General features: G+C 67.4%; 4 protein-coding genes across 7 annotated transcripts; 1 reads left to right on the forward strand and 3 right to left on the reverse strand.

The window, feature by feature from the left end:
- Nucleotides 1–372: 372 nt before the first annotated feature.
- Nucleotides 373–2,417, reverse strand: CHMP2A (charged multivesicular body protein 2A). Its single transcript, XM_037517299.2, has 5 exons — nucleotides 2,193–2,417; nucleotides 1,110–1,289; nucleotides 897–1,027; nucleotides 749–810; nucleotides 373–630 (listed from the first exon to the last, which is right to left on the reverse strand). Exons 1-5 carry the CDS (start codon nucleotides 2,358–2,360, stop codon nucleotides 497–499), a joined length of 675 nt encoding a protein of 224 aa, XP_037373196.1. The 5' UTR covers nucleotides 2,361–2,417; the 3' UTR covers nucleotides 373–496.
- Nucleotides 2,418–3,259: 842 nt separating this feature from the next.
- Nucleotides 3,260–5,871, reverse strand: UBE2M (ubiquitin conjugating enzyme E2 M). Its single transcript, XM_037517301.1, has 6 exons — nucleotides 5,661–5,871; nucleotides 4,600–4,694; nucleotides 4,443–4,481; nucleotides 4,225–4,328; nucleotides 3,861–3,924; nucleotides 3,260–3,776 (listed from the first exon to the last, which is right to left on the reverse strand). Exons 1-6 carry the CDS (start codon nucleotides 5,767–5,769, stop codon nucleotides 3,636–3,638), a joined length of 552 nt encoding a protein of 183 aa, XP_037373198.1. The 5' UTR covers nucleotides 5,770–5,871; the 3' UTR covers nucleotides 3,260–3,635.
- An 8,696-nt stretch (nucleotides 5,872–14,567) lies between these two features.
- On the reverse strand, nucleotides 14,568–20,308 carry MZF1 (myeloid zinc finger 1). Its single transcript, XM_037515646.2, is given in 7 exon segments — nucleotides 14,568–16,434; nucleotides 18,022–18,243; nucleotides 18,569–18,689; nucleotides 18,790–18,860; nucleotides 19,384–19,567; nucleotides 19,914–20,254; nucleotides 20,257–20,308. Coding segments are annotated over 7 exon segments (2,268 nt in total). The 3' UTR covers nucleotides 14,568–15,157.
- A 1,979-nt stretch (nucleotides 20,309–22,287) lies between these two features.
- LOC119249811 (tigger transposable element-derived protein 1-like) lies at nucleotides 22,288–26,507 on the forward strand. Of its 4 annotated transcripts, none has more exons than XM_054697413.1 (3): nucleotides 22,288–22,333; nucleotides 23,175–23,325; nucleotides 23,602–26,507. In XM_054697413.1, exons 2-3 carry the CDS (start codon nucleotides 23,286–23,288, stop codon nucleotides 25,602–25,604), a joined length of 2,043 nt encoding a protein of 680 aa, XP_054553388.1. In that variant the 5' UTR covers nucleotides 22,288–22,333; nucleotides 23,175–23,285; the 3' UTR covers nucleotides 25,605–26,507. The 4 variants fall into 4 exon arrangements, with proteins under 4 accessions (XP_054553388.1, XP_054553390.1, XP_054553389.1 ...); XM_054697415.1 differs by lacking the exon at nucleotides 22,288–22,333 and adding an exon at nucleotides 22,810–22,884; XM_054697414.1 differs by lacking the exon at nucleotides 22,288–22,333 and adding an exon at nucleotides 22,891–22,973.
- Nucleotides 26,508–26,619: the final 112 nt, after the last annotated feature.

A 26,619-nucleotide genomic window follows, 5' to 3' on the forward strand; every position in this document is an offset into this window, starting at 1 on the left:
GGGGTCTGGTTCCTGCCTGCACCAGCTCCTCACAAAGCTCTGGTGGGCCCGGTGGAGGCGGTGGTGCTTGTGGTCACCAGCCCCCTCTCTGCTTGCCCAGGAGTGGGTGGGAAAGGTTGCACTTGCTGAGCCCACCCCAGCTGCTGGATGTGCCCACTTGCTGAATCAGGTGGGCACCGCTCCCATGAGGTCCCGCTGAGTTGTTGGCTTTCTAACCCAGAGTTCAGGTTACGAGGGGAGGCTTCCGTTTTGGACTAACAGCATTGAGGCCGAAGCAGACCCAGCGGCAGGGCTGATGCTCCTAAGGCCCAGCTTAATCTGTCACTTCACTGCAGCCCTGTCTGAGTGACCCTCCCAAGGAACCATCGCCCCATACGCGGCCACAGAGTCTCAGGAACCTAGTGTCCAGTCTTTTATTTTGCAGGGGTATAGTGAAAACGGGCTGTCGCTGGATTCCCAAGGGTTGGGGTTGGGGGGAGTGGAGTCTTGAAAGCAATCAGTCCCTCCGCAGATTCTTGAGCCTTTCCTCCAGATCTGCGTCGGCATCTACCAGGGCTGAGGCTGAGGCTGCAGCCTCTGCTTTCTTCCCAGTGGCAGTCACACTGAGCGAGCCTCCAGTGGAGGGGAGGTCTGCAGAGGAGCAGAGCAGGGAAAATCTTTGTGGAAAAGAACAAAGCTGGGGAAGGAAATCCAGGGCTAGGCAGCGTCCGCCCACAAGTGGGGCGGGGCCGAGATTCAGGGCACTCACTTGACAACTCATCTGTCAGGCTGAGTCCCAGCTCGTCCAGGACCTGGGACACCACAGCATCGCTAGGAGAAGGGAAGAGAACTCTGAGGGCCAGGCCCGTGGGAGGGCCAGGCAACCCATTCCACCCTCCCAGCTGCCCCCACCTAACCTCTCCTCTTCGTCTTCCTCATCACCCATGGCGTCATCGATGGCATCATTCATCATCTCCTCCTTCATGTCCATGATCTCAGCCTGTCGCTCAAACTCCATCATGATTTTCTGGATCTGGGGCAACTTGAGCTGGAAGTGGGGTGGGGGGGAGGGTAAGTGAGTCTAGTCCCTGAGTGGGGGCAGGGGCAGAAGGGTGGAGGAGGAGGGATACCTGTCTATTCATGGTGCCCATGGCCTTGGTGACGCCCTTCATGGCTTGCGCCATTGAGTTGTTAGACTTGAGCGTCTGGATCTTGAGGGACACAGCCTGGATGTTTGCGCGCATCAGCACAAACTTGCGCACGTAGCGGCGGGTGCGCACCAGATCTTTAGCCATGATGCGCACGGCGTCCTGTAGGGGGACAGAGGTGACAGGGAGAGGCCTGGAATTCACCACCGTCCCTACTCAGGCTTTCCAGAGACCTTGCAGCTGACCCTAGGTCACTGCCCTGCCCCTTAGACCCCACCCACTTGCCTCTAGGGACACACCCCCCTGGCACCTCTGTAAGTTGCTTATCTTTCCAGCCCATGATGGCTGGAAAGAAAGTCCCCGCTCACTCTTGGGATTCTTTTCTTTCTCTAGTCACTGCCTGACATCCATTACTGAATTTCTGAGCTGGACAAGGAATCTGCTTCCCCGCCCATTTACACAGAAGGCCGTGGTCAGCCACCCTCCTTCCTCAGCCCCCAGGCTCCAGCTGCGTAGTCAATCCCCCCCCCCCCGCGCCGCCCCCCCCCCCTTAAGCCATGTGCGGAGCGGGATGGAACAGGGCCCTCACCTTGGGCTCAGTGAAAATAAGCCCAACCAAAGTTCAGATGTTTACTTCCTAAGCCTCCTGTTCTGCTGCCTCTTCCCATAAGTTGCTCAGGACAATACCCGTAGGAAACGCCCTGGGCCCTGTCCTCGTTTAGCCACGTTCCAAACGCCAGGAACCTGTTGTCTGGCCTGGACCTGTTAGCGTCTGGCCCCCTTGCTCGGGCTCCTTCAGTGGGAGCCTATCTTTGGCCACAGGGCGCCTGCCCTGAGCTGCCTCGGGTCCGCTGTGGCCCAGGACTCCAACTCGCACCCCTGCGTGCCCTGTCACTCCTGCAACATCTGCTGCTCTCTGCTCAGGTCTTCACGGGCTGCTTCATGACTCAAACTTTGGCGACAGTAGCACCTTCGAGGTGGCCCTTCCCAAGCCCCGAACTAGGGAAACCCCAGCTGTGCCACACCAAGGAGGGACACCCAGCCCTGTTCGCCAGCCCCGCTCACCATCTGGCCCTGCTTCGCCATCTTCTTGATGTCTGCAATGATTTTCTTCTCCTGGGTCTCCAGCTTCTGTCGCTCCCGGTCCAGCTCTCGCATGGCGCGGTTCAGGGCCCGCTGGTTCTGGCGCAGCAGCTCCTCCGGAGTCTTCCGGCGCCCAAACAACAGGTCCATGGCGGCGGGGCGGCCGCGCGGGGCCTGGGGAAGGTGCGGGGCCTGGCTGCGGGGCGGCCGGGAGCCACAGCGGGGGCGGGGCCTGGCCGACTGGGAAGGGGCGCGGAGGCGGGAGGCGACGGAGTCAGGGTCGCCCCGGGGGCGCGAGCGCTGACCCCGCCGGGACCGGCCCCTCCACCGGTGTCCCCAGGAGGCTCGAGGCTCCAACCCCTCCCGAGGCCCGGTGAGGGGACGCGGCCGCGGGTAGCGCGGGGCCGGCGGGGCCTGCAGGTGGGCGGGGCTGGCCGCCGAGAGGCCCTCGAGCCGGCGCCCCGCAGCCCCGGCGGGCGGAGCTCGGCCCTCGGCGGGGTCCGCGCCCACCCGGGACCGCGTCCGGCGCGCGCCACTCACCGGAGCCGGGACGAGGCCGCTTCCGCTTCCGGGTCGCGCGCCTGCCGCTGGTCGCGAGCGCGCCCGCCAACGACAGCCCCTCGGTGCTGCGGGCCCGGCCGCCGCCGTTTCCGGATTAGGCGAGCTGACGTCACGCGCACCGCCGGCTCCCGGAATGCTGGGAGGCGACGTCAGAGCGCGTGCGCGCCGCCCCGGCCCCGCCCCGCGCGTGCTCCCCGCCCCGCCCCGCCCCGCCCCCGGCCTGGGGTTCGAGCCCCCCACCCGGGGAGCCGGCCTGGCGGGAGCGGGCGGCCCTCGCCCGGCCACCTGCCCGCGGGCAGCCCGTCCCGCATGGCCCCCGGGGGCCCGGCCAGGACCCGGCCTCCCCTCCCCCGCTCCTAAGGCCAGCAGCCAGCAGCCAGCAGCCAGGGATGGAGGGACCCCTAGGGTTCGCTTCTGATGGCCCGGGCGGGTCCAGAGTCACATGTGACCGCATGCCTCCCACCCCGAGAAGGAAGAGGCAGAGGCCATGCAGTAACATTCCCCTTTAATAGCCTGGTGGGACCTCCAGTGGTGGTGGAGGGGTGGGGTGCCGGGGCCCTGGCCACCCAGTCCCCTGAGCCCCCCACCCCAGAGCCCAGAGTGGGGGGCTGGACAGCACCCAGCAGGGGGCTAGACAAGCCAATTCATTTCCCATTGCTGAGCGGGTCGGGGAAGGCAGCGCCGACCTTAATCACATGGTGGTTAAAAAAAAAATAACTATGAGCCGGTGGCAGGGAGAGGCGGCCAGGCCAGGGCATGGGCTTCCCCCACCGGCTGCCCCATGCCCCCCACCTGTGGCCCCCAATAAATATTTGCAGGGGATGCCAGGCTGCTGGCCCTGGCAGGGGCGGGTGTGCGCCAACCCTATTTCAGGCAACGCTCGAAGTAGGTGGAGCCGATATAGCCGCCCCGCATGGAGCGCTGCACATTCTGCTCAAACAGCCGCCGATTGTTCTGCAGGACCTCGGCGGCCTCCTTGTTCAGTGGGTCTTCAGGGTTGGGCTCCTGTGCCGGTATGGATGGGGGTCAACAGACCTAGGGTGCAAAGGGCCACCCTTCCCCAGCCCCACCTGTTTCACCCCTACTCACCAAGAAGAGATACTGCAGGCCATAAATTATGGAGTTTATCGTAAGGACTGGCTTCCAGTCCTCTCTGTGGGCAGAGAGCATCTGGGTCAGGTGACGGTGAGTGGGCAGCGGCCATTGCTGGGACTGGCCAGGTCAGGCCCAGAGCACGGCAGGGGACAGTGCAGATATGAGAGGGAGGCAGAGGAGGAGGAGTAGGATAGGCCAGGGGCAGCGTCAAGGTCAAGCCATGAGGAAGAAAATGTTGGGAGATGAAGGGACCGAGGTGCAGACCGCAAGGGGTTGGGGGAGACCCAGAGAAGTAACTGAGGAGGCTGCTGTAGTGCAAGGTCATGAGGGGCCCTGGCAGTGGAGCCAGTGCCATCACCTGAGGATGTTGAGGCAGACGTTGCCCTCGAGGTCAATGTTGGGGTGATAGACCATCGTCTCACACTTCACCTTGGGGGGGTCATGCGGGTAACCCTGGCCCACCTGGCTCCAGGAAAAGAGAGGGAAGGTGGATGGGTGCCCCACAGTACCTGTCTGGGGTCTTCTAGCTGTTGTCTCCTTAGCCCATGCAACCAAACCTGCCCACCTGGGACTCACCTTAAAACTGAACACAAACTTCCCGCTCTTGTAGAAGCCCTGGAAGAGGAGAGCAGGGAAAGACTTAGGCCTGGCAAGGAAGCAAGTCCCCCTTCTTGAGAGGAATCCCCTCGCTGCCCTGCCCTGTGCCCAGGGGTCTGGCTGTGTGGACCCTCACCTCATCAGGACAGATAACCAGCTTGAAGTTGAGGAGGTCGTCGGGGTCTGAGAAGCTGATGTCACACGTCTTGGGCAGGTTCAGCTCGTTAATGTCTGGGTGGGGACACGGGGGTGGGCGAAGAGAGGCGGGTGCTCAGAGCCGGTGGAGGCACCAGCAGCCCCCCTGCTCTTCCAGGATCCCCAGAGCTGTCTAGGGCTGTGCCCCACATGCCCACCGAAGTCCGAGCCCTTCGGTCAGATTCTTCTGGATCCACAGCAACCCTGAACGTACACCTTCCACGGTAGCTGTGCCCCAGCTCTTGCCCAGCGGTAAGCCCCCATTCCTTTGGAATGCTCAGTCCCAGGTCCCAGCACCCACCGGCTGTGCGCCCCCCCAAAACCAGGCACCAAATAGGCCCCATTCCCTGGGACCGCCACCTCGAAACCTTGTTCTCAAGAGTCTTGGGCTACCAGAGAGCTTAGAAACCCCAGCCGTGATCTTCATCTCCAGGGGACAATGCCTGCCGGGCCAAACTCCAGAAATCTGCTCTCCACAACCCGAGTCAGGCCCTCGACCCCCAGCCCCCAGCGCCCCGCCTCTCTTCTCCCGGCGTGTGGCCCCGGCCCAGGTTCCCAGGTGAGCCCCAGACCTGTGATCCCTCAGCCCCCACCATGTAATTTACACATAGGTCCCCACCTGCAGCTCGATCGTCTCCACCCAACCCACTCCTACCTTCAATCCGTGACACCCAGCACCCTCTCCTCCACCTGTCACCCCAAATGCCGAACTGCATGGGACCCCCGCCGACCCGCGAACCCCAGGCCCCACGGACTCCTCCGCCCCACGTGACTCAGACTCCCGGCTGCCCCTGCACGACCCCCGCGCCCCCCGCCCCGCCCCGCCTGTCACCGAGGCGCCCGCGCCCCCCGCCCCGCGCCCACCCCCGCCCCCCACCGCCGCCCCGGGCGCCGCGGGGACCCCAAGCGCCGCCCCGCCGCCGGCCCCCTCCCCGGCCGCGCCGCCCCGCGCCGCCCCCGCGCCCGGCCGGCCCGACCTCCGACCCGCGCCGCGGCCCCTACCCTTCTGGATCCGCAGCTGCGCCGCCGACGCCTTCTTGCTGCTGCCCTTGGTGCCGCCCGCCGACTCCTCCTCCTTCTTCTGCTGCTTCAGCGAGAACAGCTTGATCATCCTGCCGCCGCCGCCGCTCCGCCGCCGCGGGCCCGGGACCCCGGCCGCCCGGCCCCGCCGCCGCCCGCCGCCGGGCCTCCTCCGCGCCGCCGCCCGCCGCCCCGCGCCCTCCGCGCGGCCCGCGCCGGCTCCCGTAGCCCGCCGCGGCCTGGCCCGCTCGGGCGCGCTCGGAGGCGCTCGGGGGCGCTCGGGCGCGCTCGGGGGCGCTCGGGGGCGCTCGGCCGCGCCCGCCCCGCCCCGCCCCGCCCCGCGCCGCTGCCCGCCCCTCGCCGCTCGGCGTCCGCGGCCGGGCCGGCGGGGCTCCGCGGGGCGTCCGGGCCGCCCGCCGCTCCGCGAGGGCGCTCGGGTGGCGGCGGCGGCGGCGCGCAGGGGCGGCGGGTCCCGCGGGGCTCGGCTTCGCGGCAGCGGTGGCGTCGGCGCGGACGTCCGCAACGGCCCGGCCCGCCGCCTCGGAGACTTCCGCCGCCGCCGCTTCGGGTCTTCCCGGCCGGCCCGCGCTCTGCGCCTGCGCGGCCGCCGCCGCGGGGGCCGGCGCTCGGGCCCCTTCGGCCGCGCTCGGGCGTTTCCGTCCCCGAGGCCCCCGAGGCCGCTTCCGGGGCCGCCCGCGGGCCGGGCGGGGCGGCCGCGCCGCCATTTTTGAGCGGGGCAGGGGCCGCTGTCTCCGCGGCGCGGCCGCCCCGTCGCCCTCGCGCCGCGCGGCGGGCCCGGCCGGGGAGGCCTTGCCCGAGGGTGCGGGCGGAGCGCCCCGGGGACGCTCCCCACCCCCTGAACCCCCCCGGGGACGCTGTTCGGGGCGCGGCCCGGCATCAGCTCCAGCTTCTCGCGCTGGGGTGGGGCCCGGAGAGTGCGGGGAGACGCGGCCGCCGCAGGCCGGCGTCCGCCGGCGCCCCCCGCCAGGGCCCTGGAGACACGGGCGCCTCCGGCCCGTCCCGGCGGCCTCACGCAGGCGCCCCGTGGGGGGGGGCTGTCCGCCGGGGCCGGCGGCTGCCGCGGGGCGCTGCGGGCCCCGGGAGGGGGGCTGGCCCTGCGGGGTCTCCGGCCGCGGCGTGTCCCGCCCGCGTGGGCGCCGCCGTGCCCCAGAAGCGCACGAGGGTGTGTGGGGCCCAGCCGGGGAGCAGGGGTGGGCAGATGGAGGCGAGGGCGGCTCTGCAAAGGGGGCAGCCCTCGTGGCCCCCGAGCGGCAGAGGAGTGTGGGTGTCGAGGGCTCCCGTACCCCAAGGGCCCGCGGCGGCCTGGGGAGGGAAGCTGGTCTGTGCTGGGAGGGGCTGGGCAGCATAGGGCGGGCCGCTAAGTGGCCCCGGGGTGTCCCGCGGCCGCTGGGCGCTGACTCGGGCAGACGGGAGCCGGTTTTGAAAGGAAGGGGCAGAGCAAGCAGGGGCGGGATGTGGGATGTTGCAGGCGTTGCGGCCGCGGAAGGGAGGCTGCCATCGGCAGAGTTGGGGCTGGAGGGAAGTGGATAGTTTTGGGCCCTGGGACTGGAGTGAGGACAATGGGAGGGCACCGCAGGGGGAGGCTGGGCTCTCGAGGCAGCGCCGTTGGGCCAGGGATGGGCGCGCTCGCTTCCCCAGCAGACCAGCGCCTGCGGTTCCTCCGGTGGCCAAGCGGCCTGATGGCCACCCAACCTGAGCCCTCAGTCCTGCTGATAGACAGTAGCACCAGGTGCTCAACCACCGGCCACGTGGCCAGCTGGCAGGCTGTTCCTGACAACTGCAGGGATGGCATCGTGTGGGGGGCTCACGCTGACCCCATTCCTTCCTTCCCAGAGGCGGGGTTTGGCAGGAGGCCGGTGGAGTAGGGCAGGGGCAAGGCCTGACGTGCACGCCTTTCATAACATGTCGTTCCCTGTGCTGCGCGGGACCCCTGTTCCCAGGTGATCTCATCGGCACAGATTTCCCTCCGTGTTCGGAACAGTAAGGGGATCAAAACACGGTGGAGAGCTTGCCTGGCCTGTTTCCGATTACATGCCACACAGGCCGACAAAGTTCCGGAAGTGTCCCTGGGACCACCTGCCACCTGTGTTCACTGTCAGGAGCTCCAGCATCTCGTTCTGCAGATTCCAGACCAGGGTCCTCCGAGGCCCCTTTGTGGTTCCAGAGGCCAGGGCCTGTCGTCATGGGCCCAAGGGCTCCCCCTGTAACAGGGTGGTCCCCGACCACTCCGCTGTGCCACACAGGAGGGCCCCTGCCAGGAGTGGTGAATACCACTTGTCCTGGGCCTGGCTGGGCTCGAGGGGAACAGGTGAGGAGGACGAGCAGGGGAGGAGAGAGTTCGGCAGGGCTGTTGGCAGCCTTCGGGCCCCTGATGATGTCTTTCCCTGATGCCAGGACCCCCAGTGGCTGTGAGGCCCACACTGAGACCAGGAAAAGACACGCAGGCCTTGGAAGTCTGTTTCTGGAGACCCTCAGGCTAAGGTTAGGCTGGCACCCACCTGCTGCATGCAGATCCCTTCTTTGGCATTTTCTTTACCCTGCGTTCTGGCACTCAGGGCAGCCCCGGGTGGGCGGGGAGCTAGGTGAGGGGCCTGGCTAATGAAATGGAAGGGGAAGGGCAGGCAGCAGGCTGGAGGCTCCAGACACATGAGCATGAGCCAAGTTTGCAGGACACTGATTGTGGGCAGCATCTGTCCACCTTCACTCGCCTGCTGCCTGCTGCCCCAAGGACTGGCCAGTGAGCAGTCTGGTGGAGACCTCCACGCGTGGGGGAACCCCCGGGGCCCTTGGGCGGTAATGAACACCAGAGGGCTGGCATATTTGGTTTTCAAACAGGTTGGGGCACTACCTGGAGGGGCCCCCTAACTTCAAGTGCTGAGTTGACATGTACTGAACAATACGGACTTCCAGATAAAACGTTCCAGCTTTCTGGGGATCTCTCTGGTGGCGCAAGGGGTTAAGGCGCAACCTTTGACGCTACCCGCAGCCACTGCAGCATGAGTTTGATCCCCGGCCAGGGAGTGACCCATGTGGCGCCGCAGACCTCTCCTGTCTCCCCGCTGCTCCCCTCAGCAGTGGCTTTCAGTGGATCCACCTGTTCTGTTCCCCACTCTGGTGAATCCTCTCACCCCTGCCCCTCTGGCCAGCACCCCAGTTCTTGTAAGTGTAAATAAATCTTTAAAAGCGCCACACTGGGGGGCCTCCCCTGGTGGCGCAGCAGTTGAGCGCTGGGCTGCGAGGCTCCCTGCGGCCTCTGCAGCGCCGGTTCGTTTCCCCGGCTGACGGCGAGGGTCCAACAACAACAACAACAAAAAGCGCACTGTGAAGCTGTTCGCAGCCTCTGCAGCGCAGGTTCGATCCCGGCTGGTGAGAGTCCCACAGGGCGCAGCAGACCTCTCCTGTCTCACCCGCGGCTCCCCTCAGCAGTGTGTTCTGTCAGTCTGCCTGTTCTGCTCCCCGCTCTGTCTGGTGAGTCCTCTCACCCTCCCGCGCATTTGGCTTGTGCTCCAGCTCTTGTATAAATAAATCTTTAAAAAAAATTTTTTTTAATTAAAAAAAAAAAAAACCCTTTCAGGTTTGCATCTATGAGGTTGTGTTCTGGACCTCAAGTTGGACTCCCTCTCTGCCCAGTGTTGGCTTGGCCTGAGCCCTCCAGTTCCCCAACACACTGCAGGCCGAGTTGCAGTGTCGGGCAGGTGGAGGCATGGCCCAGAGGGAGGCACACATGTGGCGGCCTTTACCGAGCGCTTATTGGGGACACCGGCGGCCTTTACTGAGGCTTAGTGGGGACACTGGCGGCCTTTATTGAGCGCTTAGTGGGGACACCGGCGGCCTTCACTGAGGCTTAGTGGGGACACCGGCGGCCTTTACCGAGCGCTTAGTGGGGACACCGGCGGCCTTTACTGAGCCTTACTGGGGACACCGGCGGCCTTTACTGAGGCTTAGTGGGGACACCGGTGGCCTTTACTGAGGCTTAGTGGGGACACCGGTGACCTTTACTGAGGCTTACTGGGGACACCAGCGGCCTTTACCGAGCGCTTAGTGGGGACACCGGCAGCCTTTACTGAGGCTTAGTGGGGACACCGGTGGCCTTTACTGAGGCTTACTGGGGACACCGGCGGCGTTTACTGAGGCTTAGTGGGGACACAGGTGGCCTTTATTGAGCGCTTAGTGGGGACACTGGCGTCCTTAACTGAGCGCTTAGTGGGGACACCGGCGGCCTTTACTGAGCCTTACTGGGGACACCGGCGGCCTTTACTGAGGCCTAGTGGGGACACAGGTGGCCTTTATTGAGCACTTAGTGGAGACACTGGCGTCCTTAACCGAGCACTTAGTGGGGACACCGGCGGCCTTTATTGAGCGCTTAGTGGGGACACCAGCGGCCTTTACCGAGTGCTTAGTGGGGACACCGGCGGCCTTTACTGAGCCTTACTGGGGACACTGGCGGCCTTTACTGAGGCTTAGTGGGGACATAGGCGGCCTTACCGAGCACTTAGTGGGGACACTGGCAGCCTTTACTGAGGCTTACTGGGGACACCGGTGGCCTTTACTGAGGCTTAGTGGGGACACAGGTGGCCTTTATTGAGCGCTTAGTGGGGACACTGGCGGCCTTAACTGAGCGCTTAGTGGGGACACCGGTGGCCTTTACTGAGCCTTACTGGGGACACCGGCGGCCTTTACTGAGGCTTAGTGGGGACACAGGCGGCCCTTACTGAGGCTTAGTGGGGACACCGGCGGCCTTTACCGAGCGCTTAGTGGGGACACCGGCAGCCTTTACTGAGGCTTAGTGGGGACACCGGCGGCTTTTATTGAGCGCTTAGTGGGGACACAGGCGGCCTTTACTGAGGCTTAGTGGGGACACTGGCGGCCTTTATTGAGTGCTTAGTGGGGACACCGGCGGCCTTCACTGAGGCTTAGTGGGGACACCGGCGGCCTTTACCGAGCGCTTAGTGGGGACACCGGCGGCCTTTACCGAGCCTTACTGGGGACACTGGCGGCCTTTACTGAGGCTTAGTGGGGACATAGGCGGCCTTACCGAGCACTTAGTGGGGACACCAGCGGCCTTTACTGAGGCTTACTGGGGACACCGGCGGCCTTTACTGAGGCTTACTGGGGACACCGGCGGCGTTTACTGAGGCTTAGTGGGGACACAGGTGGCCTTTATTGAGCGCTTAGTGGGGACACTGGCGTCCTTAACCGAGTGCTTAGTGGGGACACCGGCGGCCTTTACTGAGCCTTGCTGGGGACACCGGCGGCCTTTACTGAGGCTTAGTGGGGACACCGGCGGCCTTTATCGAGCGGCTTAGTGGGGACACCGGTGGCCTTTACTGAGAGCTTACTGGGGACACTGGCAGCCTTTACTGAGGCCTAGTGGGGACACAGGTGGCCTTTATTGAGCGCTTAGTGGGGACACTGGCATCCTTAACCGAGCACTTAGTGGGGACACCGGCGGCCTTTACTGAGCACTTACTGGGGACACTGGCGGCCTTTACTGAGGCTTAGTGGGGACACAGGCAGCCTTTACCGAGCGCTTAGTGGGGACACAGGCGGCCTTTATTGAGCGCTTAGTGGGGACACTGGCGTCCTTAACCGAGCGCTTAGTGGGGACACTGGCGGCCTTCACTGAGGCTTACTGGGGACACCGGCGGCGTTTACTGAGGCTTAGTGGGGACACAGGTGGCCTTTATTGAGCGCTTAGTGGGGACACTGGCGTCCTTAACCGAGTGCTTAGTGGGGACACCGGCGGCCTTTACTGAGCCTTGCTGGGGACACCGGCGGCCTTTACTGAGGCTTAGTGGGGACACCGGCGGCCTTTATCGAGCGGCTTAGTGGGGACACCGGTGGCCTTTACTGAGAGCTTACTGGGGACACTGGCAGCCTTTACTGAGGCCTAGTGGGGACACAGGTGGCCTTTATTGAGCGCTTAGTGGGGACACTGGCATCCTTAACCGAGCACTTAGTGGGGACACCGGCAGCCTTTACTGAGCACTTACTGGGGACACTGGCGGCCTTTACTGAGGCTTAGTGGGGACACAGGCAGCCTTTACCGAGCGCTTAGTGGGGACACAGGCGGCCTTTATTGAGCGCTTAGTGGGGACACTGGCGTCCTTAACCGAGCGCTTAGTGGGGACACTGGCGGCCTTCACTGAGGCTTACTGGGGACACCGGCGGCTTTTATTGAGCGCTTAGTGGGGACACAGGCGGCCTTTACCGAGCGCTTAGTGGGGACACCGGCGGCCTTTACTGAGCCTTACTGGGGACACTGGCGGCCTTTACCGAGCGCTTAGTGGGGACACCGGCGGCCTTTACTGAGCGCTTACTGGGGACACCGGTGGCCTTTACTGAGGCTTAGTGGGGACACAGGTGGCCTTTATTGAGCGCTTAGTGGGGACACTGGCATCCTTAACTGAGCACTTACTGGGGACACTGGTGGCCTTTACTGAGCACTTACTGGGGACACTGGTGGCCTTCACTGAGGTTAGTGGGGACACAGGCGGCCTTTACTGAGGCTTAGTGGGGACACTGGCAGCCTTTACTGAGCCTTACCGGGGACATAGGCGGCCTTTACTGAGCACTTACTGGGGACACTGGAGGCCTTTACTGAGGCTTACTGGGGACACCGGCGGTGTTTACTGAGGCTTAGTGGGGACACAGGTGGCCTTTATTGAGCGCTTAGTGGGGACACCGGCGTCCTTACCGAGCGCTTAGTGGGGACACCGACGGCCTTTACTGAGCACTTACTGGGGACACCGGCGGCCTTTACTGAGGCTTAGTGGGGACAGGCAGCCTTTACCGAGCGCTTAGTGGGGACACCGGCGGCCTTTACCGAGCGCTTAGTGGGGACACCGGCGGCCTTTACTGAGCACTTACTGGGGACACTGGCGGCCTTTACTGAGGCTTAGTGGGGACACAGGCAGCCTTTACCGAGCGCTTAGTGGGGACACAGGCAGCCTTTACCGAGCGCTTAGTGGGGACACCGGCGGCCTTTACTGAGCACTTACTGGGGACACCGGCGGCCTTTACTGAGGCTTAGTGGGGACACAGGCAGCCTTTACCGAGCGCTTAGTGGGGACACAGGAGGCCTTTACCAAGCGCTTAGTGGGGACACAGGCGGCCTTTACCGAGCGCTTAGTGGGGACACTGGCGGCCTTTACCGAGCGCTTAGTGGGGACACCGGCAGCCTTTACTGAGCACTGACTGGGGACACCGGCGGCCTTTACTGAGGCTTAGTGGGGACACAGGCAGCCTTTACCGAGCGCTTAGTGGGGACACTGGCGGCCTTTACCGAGCGCTTAGTGGGGACACTGGCGGCCTTTACCGAGCGCTTAGTGGGGACACTGGCATCCTTAACTGAGCGCTTACTGGGGACACTGGTGGCCTTTACTGAGCACTTACTGGGGACACTGGTGGCCTTCACTGAGGTTAGTGGGGACACAGGCGGCCTTTACTGAGGCTTAGTGGGGACACTGGCAGCCTTTACTGAGCTTTACCGGGGACATAGGCGGCCTTTACTGAGCACTTAGTGGGGACACTGGCGGCCTTTACCGAGCGCTTAGTGGGGACACTGGCGGCCTTTACCGAGCGCTTAGTGGGGACACTGGCATCCTTAACTGAGCGCTTACTGGGGACACTGGTGGCCTTTACTGAGCACTTACTGGGGACACTGGCGGCCTTTACTGAGGCTTAGTGGGGACACAGGCAGCCTTTACCGAGCGCTTAGTGGGGACACAGGCGGCCTTTACCGAGCGCTTAGTGGGGACACCGGCGGCCTTTACTGAGCCTTACTGGGGACACTGGCGGCCTTTACCGAGCGCTTAGTGGGGACACCGGCGGCCTTTACTGAGCGCTTACTGGGGACACCGGTGGCCTTTACTGAGGCTTAGTGGGGACACAGGTGGCCTTTATTGAGCGCTTAGTGGGGACACTGGCATCCTTAACTGAGCACTTACTGGGGACACTGGTGGCCTTTACTGAGCACTTACTGGGGACACTGGTGGCCTTCACTGAGGTTAGTGGGGACACAGGCGGCCTTTACTGAGGCTTAGTGGGGACACTGGCAGCCTTTACTGAGCCTTACCGGGGACATAGGCGGCCTTTACTGAGCACTTACTGGGGACACTGGAGGCCTTTACTGAGGCTTACTGGGGACACCGGCGGTGTTTACTGAGGCTTAGTGGGGACACAGGTGGCCTTTATTGAGCGCTTAGTGGGGACACCGGCGTCCTTACCGAGCGCTTAGTGGGGACACCGACGGCCTTTACTGAGCACTTACTGGGGACACCGGCGGCCTTTACTGAGGCTTAGTGGGGACAGGCAGCCTTTACCGAGCGCTTAGTGGGGACACTGGCGGCCTTTACCGAGCGCTTAGTGGGGACACCGGCGGCCTTTACTGAGCACTTACTGGGGACACTGGTGGCCTTTACTGAGGCTTAGTGGGGACACAGGCAGCCTTTACCGAGCGCTTAGTGGGGACACAGGCAGCCTTTACCGAGCGCTTAGTGGGGACACCGGCGGCCTTTACTGAGCACTTACTGGGGACACCGGCGGCCTTTACTGAGGCTTAGTGGGGACACAGGCAGCCTTTACCGAGCGCTTAGTGGGGACACAGGCGGCCTTTACCAAGCGCTTAGTGGGGACACAGGCGGCCTTTACCGAGCGCTTAGTGGGGACACTGGCGGCCTTTACCGAGCGCTTAGTGGGGACACTGGCGGCCTTTACCGAGCGCTTAGTGGGGACACCGGCGGCCTTTACTGAGCACTTACTGGGGACACCGGCGGCCTTTACTGAGGCTTAGTGGGGACACAGGCAGCCTTTACCGAGCGCTTAGTGGGGACACTGGCGGCCTTTACCGAGCGCTTAGTGGGGACACTGGCGGCCTTTACCGAGCGCTTAGTGGGGACACCGGCAGCCTTTACTGAGCACTGACTGGGGACACCGGCGGCCTTTACTGAGGCTTAGTGGGGACACAGGCAGCCTTTACCGAGCGCTTAGTGGGGACACTGGCGGCCTTTACCGAGCGCTTAGTGGGGACACTGGCGGCCTTTACCGAGCGCTTAGTGGGGACACTGGCATCCTTAACTGAGCGCTTACTGGGGACACTGGTGGCCTTTACTGAGCACTTACTGGGGACACTGGTGGCCTTCACTGAGGTTAGTGGGGACACCGGCGGTGTTTACTGAGGCTTAGTGGGGACACTGGCAGCCTTTACTGAGCTTTACCGGGGACATAGGCGGCCTTTACTGAGCACTTAGTGGGGACACTGGCGGCCTTTACCGAGCGCTTAGTGGGGACACTGGCGGCCTTTACTGAGCGCTTAGTGGGGACATTGGCAGCCTTTACCGAGCGCTTAGTGGGGACACTGGCGGCCTTTACCGAGCACTTAGTGGGGACACAGGCAGCCGTTACTGAGGCGTTTACCCGGCCCCCGGGGTCCCGCGCGCCCGGCGCCTGCAGCCGGCCTACTCGGCGCTGTGGACTCGCTGGTGCTGGATGAGCTTGGTGCTCTGGTGGAAGCGGCGGCCGCAGTCGGGGCAGGCGAAGGGCTTCTCGCGCCGGTGCGTGCGCAGGTGCTGCGTGAGCGTGGGCCGCTGGCGGAAGGCCTTGCCGCACTCGGGGCAGGCGAAGGGCCGCTCGCCCGTGTGGATGCGCCGGTGCTGCGTGAGGTTGGCGCGCTGGCGGAAGCGCTGGCCGCACTCGGCGCAGGCGAAGGGCCGCTCGCCCGTGTGGATGCGCTGGTGCTCGGTCAGCCGCGAGACCTGCGTGAAGCCCCGGCCGCACTCGCCGCAGGGGTAGGGCCTCTCGCCGGTGTGCGTGCGCTGGTGGCGCGTGAGCTTGAGGCGCTGGCTGAAGCGGCGGCCGCAGTCGGGGCAGGCGAAGGGCCGCTCGCCCGTGTGCGTGCGCAGGTGCTGCGTGAGCGTGGGCCGCTGGCGGAAGGCCTGGCCGCACTCGGCGCAGGCGAAGGGCCGCTCGCCCGTGTGCACGCGCCGGTGCTGCGTGAGGTTGGCGCGCTGGCGGAAGCTGCGGCCGCAGTCGGCGCAGGCGAAGGGCCGCTCGCCGCTGTGCACGCGCCGGTGCTGCAGCAGCACCGAGCGGCGGCCGAAGCGCTCGCCGCACTCCGCGCAGCCGAACGACCTGGCGCCCGTGTGCAGCGCCTGGTGCTCCAGCAGCCCCGCGCGCCGCGCGAAGCTCGCCCGGCACTCGCTGCACGGGAAGGGCCCGGGCGGCTCGGGCGCGGGGCGCGCGGGGCGCGCGGGGCCGGGGCCCGGGGGGTCGCCGTGCACGCGCCGGTGCTGCAGCAGGTTGGCGCGCTGGCGGAAGCGCTGGCCGCAGTCGGCGCAGGCGAAGGGCTGCTCGCCCGTGTGCACGCGCCGGTGCTCCTCCAGCCGCGCGGGCCGCGCGAAGCCCCGGCCGCAGTCGGCGCAGGCGAACGGCCGCTCCGCCGAGTGCGTGAGCCGGTGGCGCAGCAGGTGCGAGCTGCGGCTGAAGCCGCGGCCGCACTCGCCGCACACGAAGGGCCGCTCGCCCGTGTGGATCTTCTGGTGCCGCCGCAGGTTGCTGCGCTGGCTGAACCCCTTCCCGCACACGTCGCAGCGGCCGCCCCGCCGGGGGTCCTCGGCCGCGGGGCCGTCTTGGCGGGACGCCGGCCGCAGCGCACCCGCGAGGTCCCAGGGCGCGCGGAGGTGAGGCCGCTCGGGGTCTGGGTCCGCGGCGACGCTGTCCATGGGGAGGCCGGACCCTGCAGGGCACAAGGGGGGGTCCCTGCTCGCCGGGAGGCGCCGCCGGCCTGCGGGCCCCTCCAGCGGGGCAGTGGGGAACAGGCCCCCAGAAACCGACCGGCGGGCCAGGGAGGCGTGCCCGGCCTCCCAGGGGAGGGAACGAGGGGACAGGGGAGAGGCCGGGCAGCCTGGGCCGGCTGCGCGGCGGGGGTGGGGGGCCTGCGTCTGACTTAAGCCCAGGAAGCTCTTTCTGGAAGAGACAGGTGCCCTGGCAGCGCCCGGGTGGGCGACGTGGCCTCCACCCACGCAGGGGCTGGGGCGGGGGCAGCAAAGGCAGGTTCAGGCACCTGGGCCCGAGGCGCTTGCTTGGGCTGACCCTGGGCAGGGGCAGGGCAGAGGCTGCTGCGGGAGGGCCCCGCCTGGGGGCGAGAGGCGCGTCAGGGTCTGGGAGATGCGGAGGGGACAGCGGCTGGGTGAAGGCCACGGGAGCCTGGGAGGCGGAGGCCGGCCCAAGACAGCGTCGCAGAGGCTCCCGCGGTGCCGGGGCCACCAGGCACCAGAGCAAAGCCGGATGGGGCCGACCGCACGGGGGGAGTCGTCTGGGCCCCACGGGAGCAGGGTGGATACGGGAAATTGGTTTCTCGAGAGGCAGAGAGCTGGGTGACTCGAGACCACCCCGACCGCCCCACAGCCAGCAGCGGAGGGACAGGAAACGGAGGCTTCGGCCCCCGAACCCACAGCCCACCGCCTGGACGAGACCGCGAGCTCCCATGCACTCGCTTTCGGGGAGGCGGGGAGGGCGATCCACTCCGTCCTCCACGCGCCTCCGGCCCGGACAGTGAGCTCACCGGTCACTCAGGGTGTCCTTGGGAAGAGGTCTGCTCTGGCTGCACAAAGGGGTGCAGCTGAGGGGCGGGCAGCGGGCCCTGGGGGACAACAGACGCCTGAGGCAGCCGTGGCTGTCTACGGGGCCAGCCGCCTGGGCAGAGGCCACCCTGAGAAGGCGCCGCCACGGAGCTGAGGGTGCCGGCGGTGAGGCCGCAGAGAGCCGAGGGCTGTGGCCTGGGAGGAAGCAGGTCCACGCCGGAAGGAGCAGCGGGGGTCTGGCCGGAGGCTGATGCGGGGCACAGCTGCAGGACACAGCCAACAGGTGTAGGAAGCCTCCGGGAGCACCTTGGGCAGCTCCGCAGTGAGGATGGACCTCGGGTGGCGTGTGGGGGCCACGCCTGGTTGGAACCACCAGGCTGAGGCTGGGCTGCCTCACCCCTGCCCGGGAACAAGGGGCCGGAACCGAGCCGGCCACGGGACAGCTGGGACGGTCGGCCTGTTTCAGCCCAGAGCAGGCTCTCAGGTGGGGAGTGAAGGGCATCCGGGCCTCTGGCCAGGAAGAGGAAGGCCGGGCTGCCCGGTGGGAGGTCTGTTCACACGCGGAGGCAGGCAGGCAACCTGGAGCCCCCCGCCCCATCCTGGCCCAGGGCGGGGATCGGGGAGCGTGAGCGCTGAGGCCCCGTCTGCCTAGATGCTTCCTGGGAGAGCCCACAGCAAGGGCTGCCCCCAGGCGGGGCGCCCACGTGCCCCTCCCTTAAGCGAGGCTCCTCAGGGAGCACCCCATGGCCCTCCGGGGGCGCCCCGCTGTCCTGGCCCCGTCCCCACCCACCCCTTCAGCCATGAGGACAAGCGACAACTCGGAGAAGCTGCACAGAGACAGCGCTGGGGGACGGCCGGGACAGCGGGTCTCGCTGCCCCGGGGGCGGGACGGCCCAGCAGAGAAGACAGTACGAGGACAGCACCTCGGAGGCTGCTTGCCAGGCGGGACCTGGGCCGGGCGCCTGGAGGCACAGGGGAGAGTTTGTGAGGGCGAAGCAAAATGAAGGCAAGATGGGGCCTGTGCCAAGGGACCTGGGCTCGGGCAGGTCCCGCCTGACCTCGGACCACCCACGGCTCCTTCCCGGCTCCCCCCCCATCCCTGTCAGCCCTCCCTTCCTGCCCTGCCCCAAACCAGGGGCTGCTAGTCCCGAGCCTGTAGCCTGGCCCAGCAAGCCGGGCTGGGGAGGGCAGGGCAGGGCCTGGAGGTGGACGCCCCAGGGACAGTCCAGGGATGGGCACGTGGGGCACCATCAGAGGCCCGGCACCCGCATGCTCGCCGTTACTCACCTGGGGAGAACACATCCCCAGCGGCGTCCTGCCACACGGCCCCGGGGTGCTCCCTCCCGGGGGCCCCCTCCGGCCCTGTTTCACTGAGGGGGGAGTCCCGGTCCAGTGCCAGCCCGCAGCCCTGGAAGCACAGCGCCCACTGCCCATCTGGCCAGACTCGGGGACCGCCAGCTCCCCGCCGCTGCGCGCCCCGTAGGGAGAGGTGCTGTCCTGGGGCTCACCTGGGTCTCCTCTGGCAGCAGAGCAGGTGCAGCCTCCTGGGCGGGGGTGAAGGGCTGGGAATCCAGAAGCCCTGGAGAGGGAGGGGGTCAGGAGGACCCAGGCCGCCCTGTCCTGATGGTGCGCAGCTGCTGGGCACCAGGTGGCCGGGGCCTGGGTACAGGCTGGACCGGGTGCCCAACTGGGTGGGGCACGGCAGCCCGGGCTGTGCCTGCCACTCCAGGACAGGCGGGGCTGCACTTGTGGCTCTGGTGGAATGGCCGGGTGGGGTGGGGAGAGGCAGCGCGCCCACGGGGTGGGGGACATGGTGACCAGCTCTAGCGCCTGCCTGGGAGGTCAGCGGGCCCGAGCACTTCGGGGTCCCCTCGCTGGGCTGGTCGCCTTGGGGAGGGAACCTCATGTGCCTCCCACATGGGGACTCCCCGACATCCCGCTCGCCCCGGGGCTGGGAGCACGGCTGTGAAGGGGCGGCCTGCCAGGGGCACCACAGCGCAGCTGGGGGCACTCAGGGCAGCGGGCACAGGGCTGTGTGTCCGGGGGAGGCCCAGCGGGTTGCTCAGGTCAGGCCATGGGCCCTGCCACCCTGCTGGCCTCACCTGGGTCCTCCGCTGCAGGGGGCTCCTCTTTGACCCGCAGGCCCAGTGGTGGCTCCTGTGGGGCTCCAGAGCGCAGTTCAGGCCCGGGCTCTGGTGTCTGGGGCTGGACCTGCGGGAGGGGCTGGGAGCCGGGGGACTCCACTTTCTCTGACAGCACCTCCCGGCCCTGTACCTGGATGGTCACCTAGAAGGGGGCCCGCACGTCAGGGGCCAGGTGCAGCCGGGGGCTTCCGGGCCCCCACCCCACATGGGGCCCCGGAGGACCCTGCTCCCTCAGGGCTGGTGCAGGGGTTGGTCCGCAACTGTCTTTTTGCTGCTCCCCCCACCCCCTTCTCCCACCCTGTGTCCAACTCCAAGCTCACGGCGCTAGGGGACACAGGGACAGCCAGCGAGACTGGCCCCGGAGCTGTCTCCCCTGGCACAAGGTCAGCTGTACGTGACCCCCTTCCAGACCCAGAGGGAGCTGGACCCCAGGGTGAGCCCAGCTGGATGTGGATCCAGCCGCAAGCCTGGCTCAGGGCCCGACTCACCCATCTCCGGGGCCCTCCTGGCTCCTGCCCCAGCCCCTCCACCAGGGCGGCGGCCTCCTCGGGGCTGCCCGGCCGCTGGCCCTGCACCCAGGCCCGGATCTCGGGGGGCAGCGCGCCCAGGAACTGCTCCAGCACCAGCAGCTCCAGCATCTGCTCCTTGGAGCGCGCCTCGGGCCGCAGCCACCGGCGGCAGAGCTCGCGGAGCCGGGCCAGGGCCTCGCGCGGCCCCGCCGCGTCCCGGTAGCGGAAGCCCCGGAACAGCTGGCGCGCGGCCTCAGGGCCCGGGTCCCCCGGGGCGGCCTCGCTGTCCTCCTCCGGGTCCTCCAGCTTCACCGCGACAGCCCCTCGGCTTCTGGGCGGGGGTGGCCCGGGAAGCCCAGCGCCGCGAGCCTCATGCCGGAGCCAGGGTCCGCGCCTGGGGAGGAAGGACAGGCTGGGTCTGCGCGCGCCCCGGGGGCCTCCGCGCGCGTCGCGCCGGCCCGCAGACCGGCCCCGGGGGAGGGCGCTGGGGACACGAGGCAGAGGCCGCCCGGGCCAGGGGCCCCCGCGCGAGTCCCGCCCCCTGGACGACCTGGGCCCGCCGGCAGCCGCCGCTCCAGACCTGGCGGGAGGCGCGGCGCCCCCGCCCCCCAAAGGGCGCCCGGCCGAGCCCGGCAGCCTCCGCCCCGCTCGCGTCCGGAGTCCGACTTCCCCGCGCGCCGCGCCGCCATCTCGAACGCCCTCCGCGGGGGGAGGAAGGGCCGAGGGTCGGGCCCGCCAGGCCCAAGTGGGGGCCGAGACGCGAGCCCCGCCGGGGCCACGTGACCTTGGCCTGTCCCCGCGCCCGCTGGACCTCGTGTCCCCAGGAGCCCGCGGGGCGCCCGGCCCTCCCTCCCGGGGCTGCGGGAAGGCGCGGGCGGCGCGGTGCAACCCGCTTATTGGCGGGGTGGACCCCCGCGCCTCACCTCCGCAGGTGAGCGCGGAGCCGCGGCCGGGCAGCCCCGCGGAGGCGCCTGAACTACATTTCCCACAAGTCCCGGCGGCCGGGGCGGGGCTCCGGCGTCCGTCGCCGTGGCAACGCGCCGCGACGGACGCGCCCCGGCGGCGGCGCCGAGCCGGCCCGCAGGAAGGCCCCGGCCCCACGGGACCCCGCCGCCCGGGGTGCGCCCGCGCCTCCCGGAAGACCCGTCCGTCCCTCGGCGCGCGGCGGGCCGCTCCGCGCTCGCGAGCATGCGCACTCGCCTGCGCCCCCCCCCGCGGACCGTCTCTCCCAGGGTGCCCCGCGCGGCCCCACCCTCGCCGGCCCCACCCTCCTGCCCCGTCCCCGGGGCGGCGTTCGCAGCAGCCGGCCGCCGCTCCGCGCGCGTCCCGCCTCAGGTCCCGGCGCGCGGGCCCCGTGGGCGTGCGCGAGCTTCGCAGGGGACGACGGGCGGGCGCGGCGCCTCGCCGACCGCGCATGCCCCGCACGCGTTTCCCGCAAGACACCGCTCGCGGCCCCGCCGTGTCTCCACGGCAACCGCTGGGGGGGGCGCGCCACGCCCAGCCAGGTGCTTTCTGGGAGGCGTAGTCCCGGGCCAACGGCGACGCGCTACGCGCAGCGGCGGGGGCGGTGCCGGCGGCGCGGGGCGGGCCTGGGGGCGGGGCGGGCGGCGCGGGTCTGGGGCGGTGCGCGGGGCGGAGGCCGGGCCGGAGCGCGCCGGGCCGCGGCGTCCGCCCAAGGCCAGCGCGGAGCGCGGCGGCGTGAGGGGCCTCAGGGCCGCGCGCAGACTCGGGGCGCGGGAGGGCGCCAGGGACACGGTGGCTGCACGGGCCGCGAGGCGAGGCCCGGAGACTGGAGAACAGGGTGGCGAGTCCGTGGAGGTCCCGGGGGACGCGCCTCCGCTGGCCGCCGTGATGGCCGCGCGCTGGCGGCCCCCGAGCCCAGCGCGCCGCCTCCGCCCGAGGCCCTGGAGGCCCGCGGCCGCCCGTGCCGCGCGGCTGCTCGTCGTGCCGTCCCGTGCCGTCCCCGTCGCCCTGGGGCCGCGCCCGCCGCCGGGGCGCAGTCCGTCTTGGGGTCCACGCGCTGGCGTAGGCGCTTCCCTTGGGCGCGCGCTCTGACAGCCGGGAGGGGACGGGACGGCGGCGGCCGGGGGCGGGCAGCGGGGCCCACCCGGGGGCGGGACGACCAGGACGGGCGGCCGACGACGGGCTGCGGGCGCGCCCCGCGCCCTCCCGCGCTTCCACCGCGTCCCCGTCGGCCGGCCACGCTTCCCGGCAGGCTCCGGGGCGCGGCGCAGGCGTGACGCAACGCCAGGGCCGACGGCGGCGGCTCCTCCAGCCCGGGGCGGGGCCCGCCGGGCTCCTCCAATCCTGGCCGTCGCCGACGGGATGGGGCTGGGCCCGCCTGCCGCCGGGAAGCGGTGCTGTGGGACCGGAGGCGCCGCCTTGCGCCGCAGCCGGAGGTGAGGGCGGGCTGCCCAGCCGGCTCCGGGGGCAGGAGCGCCGTGCCGGCCGCGCGGCCGGAGACGGGCCCGGAGCCCCCGCTGCGCGCGCCGCCGAGTCACCGCGCGGGCCAACCGGAGCCCGCGGCCGCCCCGCGGCATCCTGGGAGTTGTAGTCTCGCGGGCGCCCGACGCCCGGACGTTGCGGGCGAGCTGTGGCCGCGGCGCTTCCCCGAGAGCCGCCGGTCGCGGTGCTGGGGGCGGCGGGAGGCCTAGCGAGCCCCGTCAGGCTCCCTCTCCCCGCGCGCGCCCCCTCGAGTTTTCTCCCCGGAGCGGCCCCGGCGGCGCCCGGGCAGAGCGCGCAGGGCGGGCGAGCGGGCTGCAGGGACGCGCCAGCCCTGCTCGGGAGGAGCGCGGAGCCCCGCGCCGAGGTCTGCATCCCGCCAGGGAGCCCGCGGGAGTGAGCGCTGGGCGGCGGCCGGGGCCCGGGACGCACCGGCGAGGACTGTGCCTCGACTTGCAGGAGAGCCGGCCCCGCCTCGTCCGCGGTGGCGGCCTGCGCCGGGCGTGCGGTGAGCGCCTGACACCGCCGCAGCCGTGGTGGTTCACGCAGCATTTAACACCGCGGGCTCCCGAAAGAAACCCGAGACGGTTCTCCTGGGTAAAATCGGGGTGTTGGCAGGGCTGGTTTCTCCTGGACGTTCTGGGCTTCGGTGGTGACACCTCTTGTGAGTGAGGTGTTGCGTCTCCCTTTATCAGGGGCCCTGTGACTACATTTAGGGCCCACTCCCATAACGGAGGAGAATCTCCCCATTTTAATGTAATTAACTTATCCTATCTGCCATGTTTCTTGTCATATCAGGTACTTAAGTCGCAGGCTCCCGTGCAGCTGTGATGTCTACAGCACGTGGACGCCTTTGGGAGCCACCATTCAGTCTCCCGCACTGATGTTTGATGTCTCTGAGTGAGAAGCATGCAAATTGGCAGCTTGTCTGCTCACCAGTGTGTGGGAGGTAGGTCAGGGTTTCCGCTGGTGGTTGCAAGGGAGCGAATGCTGCTGGTAGAACTCTCTCAACCTCATAAACTCAAACTAGGCGATGTGCGTTTTCGGATGCAAAGGATGTATGGGTCCAAGTGAGTGCGCAGTGTTCTTAGGAGGAGGAGGGAGACGGACGCGCCTGGGCGTGCCTTGCAGGCTGTGGTCAGCCACGCAGGTACTCTATGTTGACCGTGGGAAGCCGGGCGGTACTCGGGATTCCACATGCTTACACATTGATGCCCTCTTACAGGCAGAGGCAGGCGTGGCAGGAGAGGCCGAGAAGCTGTTAATGTGGGCAAAGTGGTGGCTGCCGTGGATGTGCAGGGGGGACAGAGCTCTTCGAGGTGCATGGCTCAGGGAGGCGGAATGAAGACAAACTCCCACCCGCAGGTGTCAGGGAAGGCGTCCTTTGCTGGGATCGGCCTCCGCCACAGCTCCAAGCGGGACCGGAAGTCCATCACCCTGCATGTGAAGTTGGAGGTGCTTCGGAGGTTTGAGGCAGGTGAGAAGCTGACGCAGATTGCCCGGGCCCTGGGGCTGGCCACGTCCACCGTTGCCTCCATCCGTGTCAACAAGGACAAGATCCGGGCCAATTCTCAGGCTGCCACGCCCGTCAGTGCCACACAGCTGACCCGCTGCCGGGGGGTGGTGATGGGCCACATGGAACGCCTGCTGAGCCTGTGGATAGAGGAGCAGAAGCAGCAGAACCTGCCCGTCAGCACGCTGCTCATCCAGGACAAGGCGCGCCGGCTCTTTGCGCAGCTGCAGCGTGAGCAGGGGGGTGGCACCCAGGCCGAGACCTTCGGGGCCAGCAATGGCTGGTTTGCCCGCTTCAAGGCTCGCCACAACGTACTGCTGACGGATGAGCCAGCTGTGGCTGACATCCAGGCCGCGGCCCGATATCCTCCTGTGCTGCGCGCCATTCTGGAGGAGGGTGGCTACTCGCCTCGCCAAGTCTTCAATGCAGATGAGACGGGGCTGTTCTGGAAGCGGCTTCCTGAGCGCATGCTACTGGCACTGGAGGGGGCAAAAGGGGCTGGGCCCAAAGCGTCCAAGGACCACCTGACACTCCTGCTTGGGGGCAATGCTGCTGGCGACTTCAAGCTGAAGCCTCTGCTGGTGTACCCTTCGGAGAACCCGCGCGCCCTCAAGGGCTACTCCAAGGCCAGCCTGCCCGTGGTCTGGCGCTCCAACCGCAATGATTGGCTGACACCTAGCATCTTCCAGGAGTGGTTCACTGGCTGCTTCTGCCCTGCTGTGGAGAGCTACTGTGCTAGCCACGGCCTCCCGCACCGGGCCCTGCTGCTCCTGGACAGCGCTCCGTGCCACCCTACTCACCTGAGTGGCCTCTCTGCCCACGTGCGCGTCGAGTTCCTGCCCAAGAACACCTCGGCTCTCATACAGCCTATGAACCAGGGAATCATTGCTGCCTTCAAGGCCCATTACCTGCGCCGCACCCTTTGTCAGTTAGTCCAGGAGACGACTGGTGCAGACCGGCCTTCTGTGCGGGAGTTCTGGCGCAGTTACACCGTCATGGCTGCTGTAGACAACATTGCTGGGGCCTGGGCGGAGCTGCAGCCCGTCACCATGAACAGTGCCTGGAGGAAGCTGTGGCCGGAGTGTGTGCCCACGGGGGCCCCCGAGCCTGACGCCGTGCCCCAGCTCCGGCGAAGTATCGTGGCGCTGGCCAGTCACGCGGGCCTAGGGGAGGTGGCTGAGGCTGATGTTGCCCACCTGCTTCAGGCCCATGGGGATCCCCTGCCTGATGGCACCCCCCAGGATTCAGAGCAGCGGGACGCCTGTGGCTCTGGGCAGCCCCGGGAAGCAGGAAAAGTCCTGACTTCCAGAAAGCCAGAACCAGATTTCGCAGAGGCAAGCGTGGGGACAGAGGGAACTGGGGCGGGGGCCCTGAGCCCTGAGCACCTGGCCGAGGCCCTGTCCCACTTTGCCACTGGCCTTCAGATCTTCACAGAGAATGACCCCAACCGGGAGCGCAGCCTGCGGGTGTGCCGGGGTGTCAGCGGTGTCATCGCCCACCTCCGGGAGTTGCACCGGGAGAGGAGGCGGCGGTCACGGGTGACTGTACCTTCGGGAGACTTCGTGATGGTGGCAGCGAGGGAGTCGGCCGGAAGCCCGCACTTGCTCCAGGAGGGCCCCACAGAGGGTAGACGAGTGGGTAAGGGCACGGGCCCCGAGGGACACACTTCTGTGGCTGTCCTGCATGATGTGGGGCGCACACCAGATCTCAGATGAGCCTGCGGCCTGTTTTGTTTCTGGAGGACGGACACTCCACTTCTCCCCGAGTTCCCATCTCACGCCTCGCGGTCTTTGTATAGTGATGCACACGGTACCAGGCTTGGGGAACAGGAGGTAGTGTCCCCAGCAGGCAGATAAGGTGTGGGAACCCAGGAGTGTCCACCCACCTGCGGCACAGAAGTTGCTGAGTAGCTTACCAGATGGGCTTCCAGGTGGCGGGAGGCCAGGACTCAGACCAGCTTCTGTTGGCCAACTGACCTGTCGCTGCTTGGAACCATCCTTTTCTCAGGGCTCAGTGGCCTCCTGAGGGTTGGTTTCTCCGCACATCTGCTGTACCCCATCTTCTCCCAGAGGCTAGACACTGTGGTTATTTCCCTCATTCTAGCTGTTCCTCTGTCGCTCAAACTAACATCTGGCACCCTGGGGTGTCCACCTGATTGCACTACGTGGGTCCCTCCTATGGAAAGGGAAGGTGTTAACACTGCTCCCAACGGCTTCCTAAACACCTTTCAACCAACATACATGCCTGGGTGTCACTGTGCATACGTGCGCACACACGCACATACCAAGAAATAAAAGATGGGTGAAAGGACTCGCGCCCCGTGTCCTGGCTACACCAGTGACTGTCCTGCTGGCCGAACATCACCGGCTGGGGGCTAGGTGGGGGCTGGAGGGACAAAGGCCAGTCCCGGGGCAGCGGTCAGCGGGATGGCCCAGGGAAGGGGCATTGCCCAGGACACAGACTCGGTACTTTTCGTGTGCTCAGCGTGGGGTGCCCGCACCCGTCGGGGGATGCCGGCGAGGGGGCCGGTGCGCGCAGGGACTGCTCGTGTCCGGAGGCGTTGTCCTGGCGCACGACTAAGAAACAGGCACGCCGGGGATGCCGGGTCTCAGTGGGTCGTCGGGGAGGCCTGAGGCCCGGGAGGCAGGAAGGGCAGCACCAAAGGGCGCGGGGGCTGGCTGGCAACGTCCGAACGGGGCCGGGGGCGGTGGGGGGGGGGCGGTAGAGGCG

This window comes from Talpa occidentalis, unplaced genomic scaffold, assembly GCF_014898055.3.
Source record: "Talpa occidentalis isolate TD23 unplaced genomic scaffold, MPIMG_talOcc4v2.1 talOcc4.17, whole genome shotgun sequence".
Lineage (NCBI taxonomy): Eukaryota > Metazoa > Chordata > Mammalia > Eulipotyphla > Talpidae > Talpa > Talpa occidentalis.

Excerpts from the sequence above, each read along its gene's own strand:
- UBE2M (XM_037517301.1), bottom strand. The coding sequence starts at position 5,769 with ATGATCAAGCTGTTCTCGCTGAAGCAGCAGAAGAAGGAGGAGGAGTCG. Across the intron at positions 4,482-4,599 it reads TGGTTATCTGTCCTGATGAG|GGCTTCTACAAGAGCGGGAA; the intron begins GTGAGGGTCCAC and ends CTCCTCTTCCAG. Across the intron at positions 3,925-4,224 it reads GTCTGCCTCAACATCCTCAG|AGAGGACTGGAAGCCAGTCC; the intron begins GTGATGGCACTG and ends CTCTGCCCACAG.
- LOC119249811 (XM_054697413.1), top strand. The coding sequence starts at position 23,286 with ATGCAAATTGGCAGCTTGTCTGCTCACCAGTGTGTGGGAG. Across the intron at positions 23,326-23,601 it reads TGCTCACCAGTGTGTGGGAG|GCAGAGGCAGGCGTGGCAGG; the intron begins GTAGGTCAGGGT and ends GCCCTCTTACAG.
- CHMP2A (XM_037517299.2), bottom strand. The coding sequence starts at position 2,360 with ATGGACCTGTTGTTTGGGCGCCGGAAGACTCCGGAGGAGCTGCTGCGC. Across the intron at positions 1,290-2,192 it reads TGGCGAAGCAGGGCCAGATG|GACGCCGTGCGCATCATGGC; the intron begins GTGAGCGGGGCT and ends GTCCCCCTACAG. Across the intron at positions 811-896 it reads GAGGAAGACGAAGAGGAGAG|CGATGCTGTGGTGTCCCAGG; the intron begins GTTAGGTGGGGG and ends CCCTTCTCCTAG.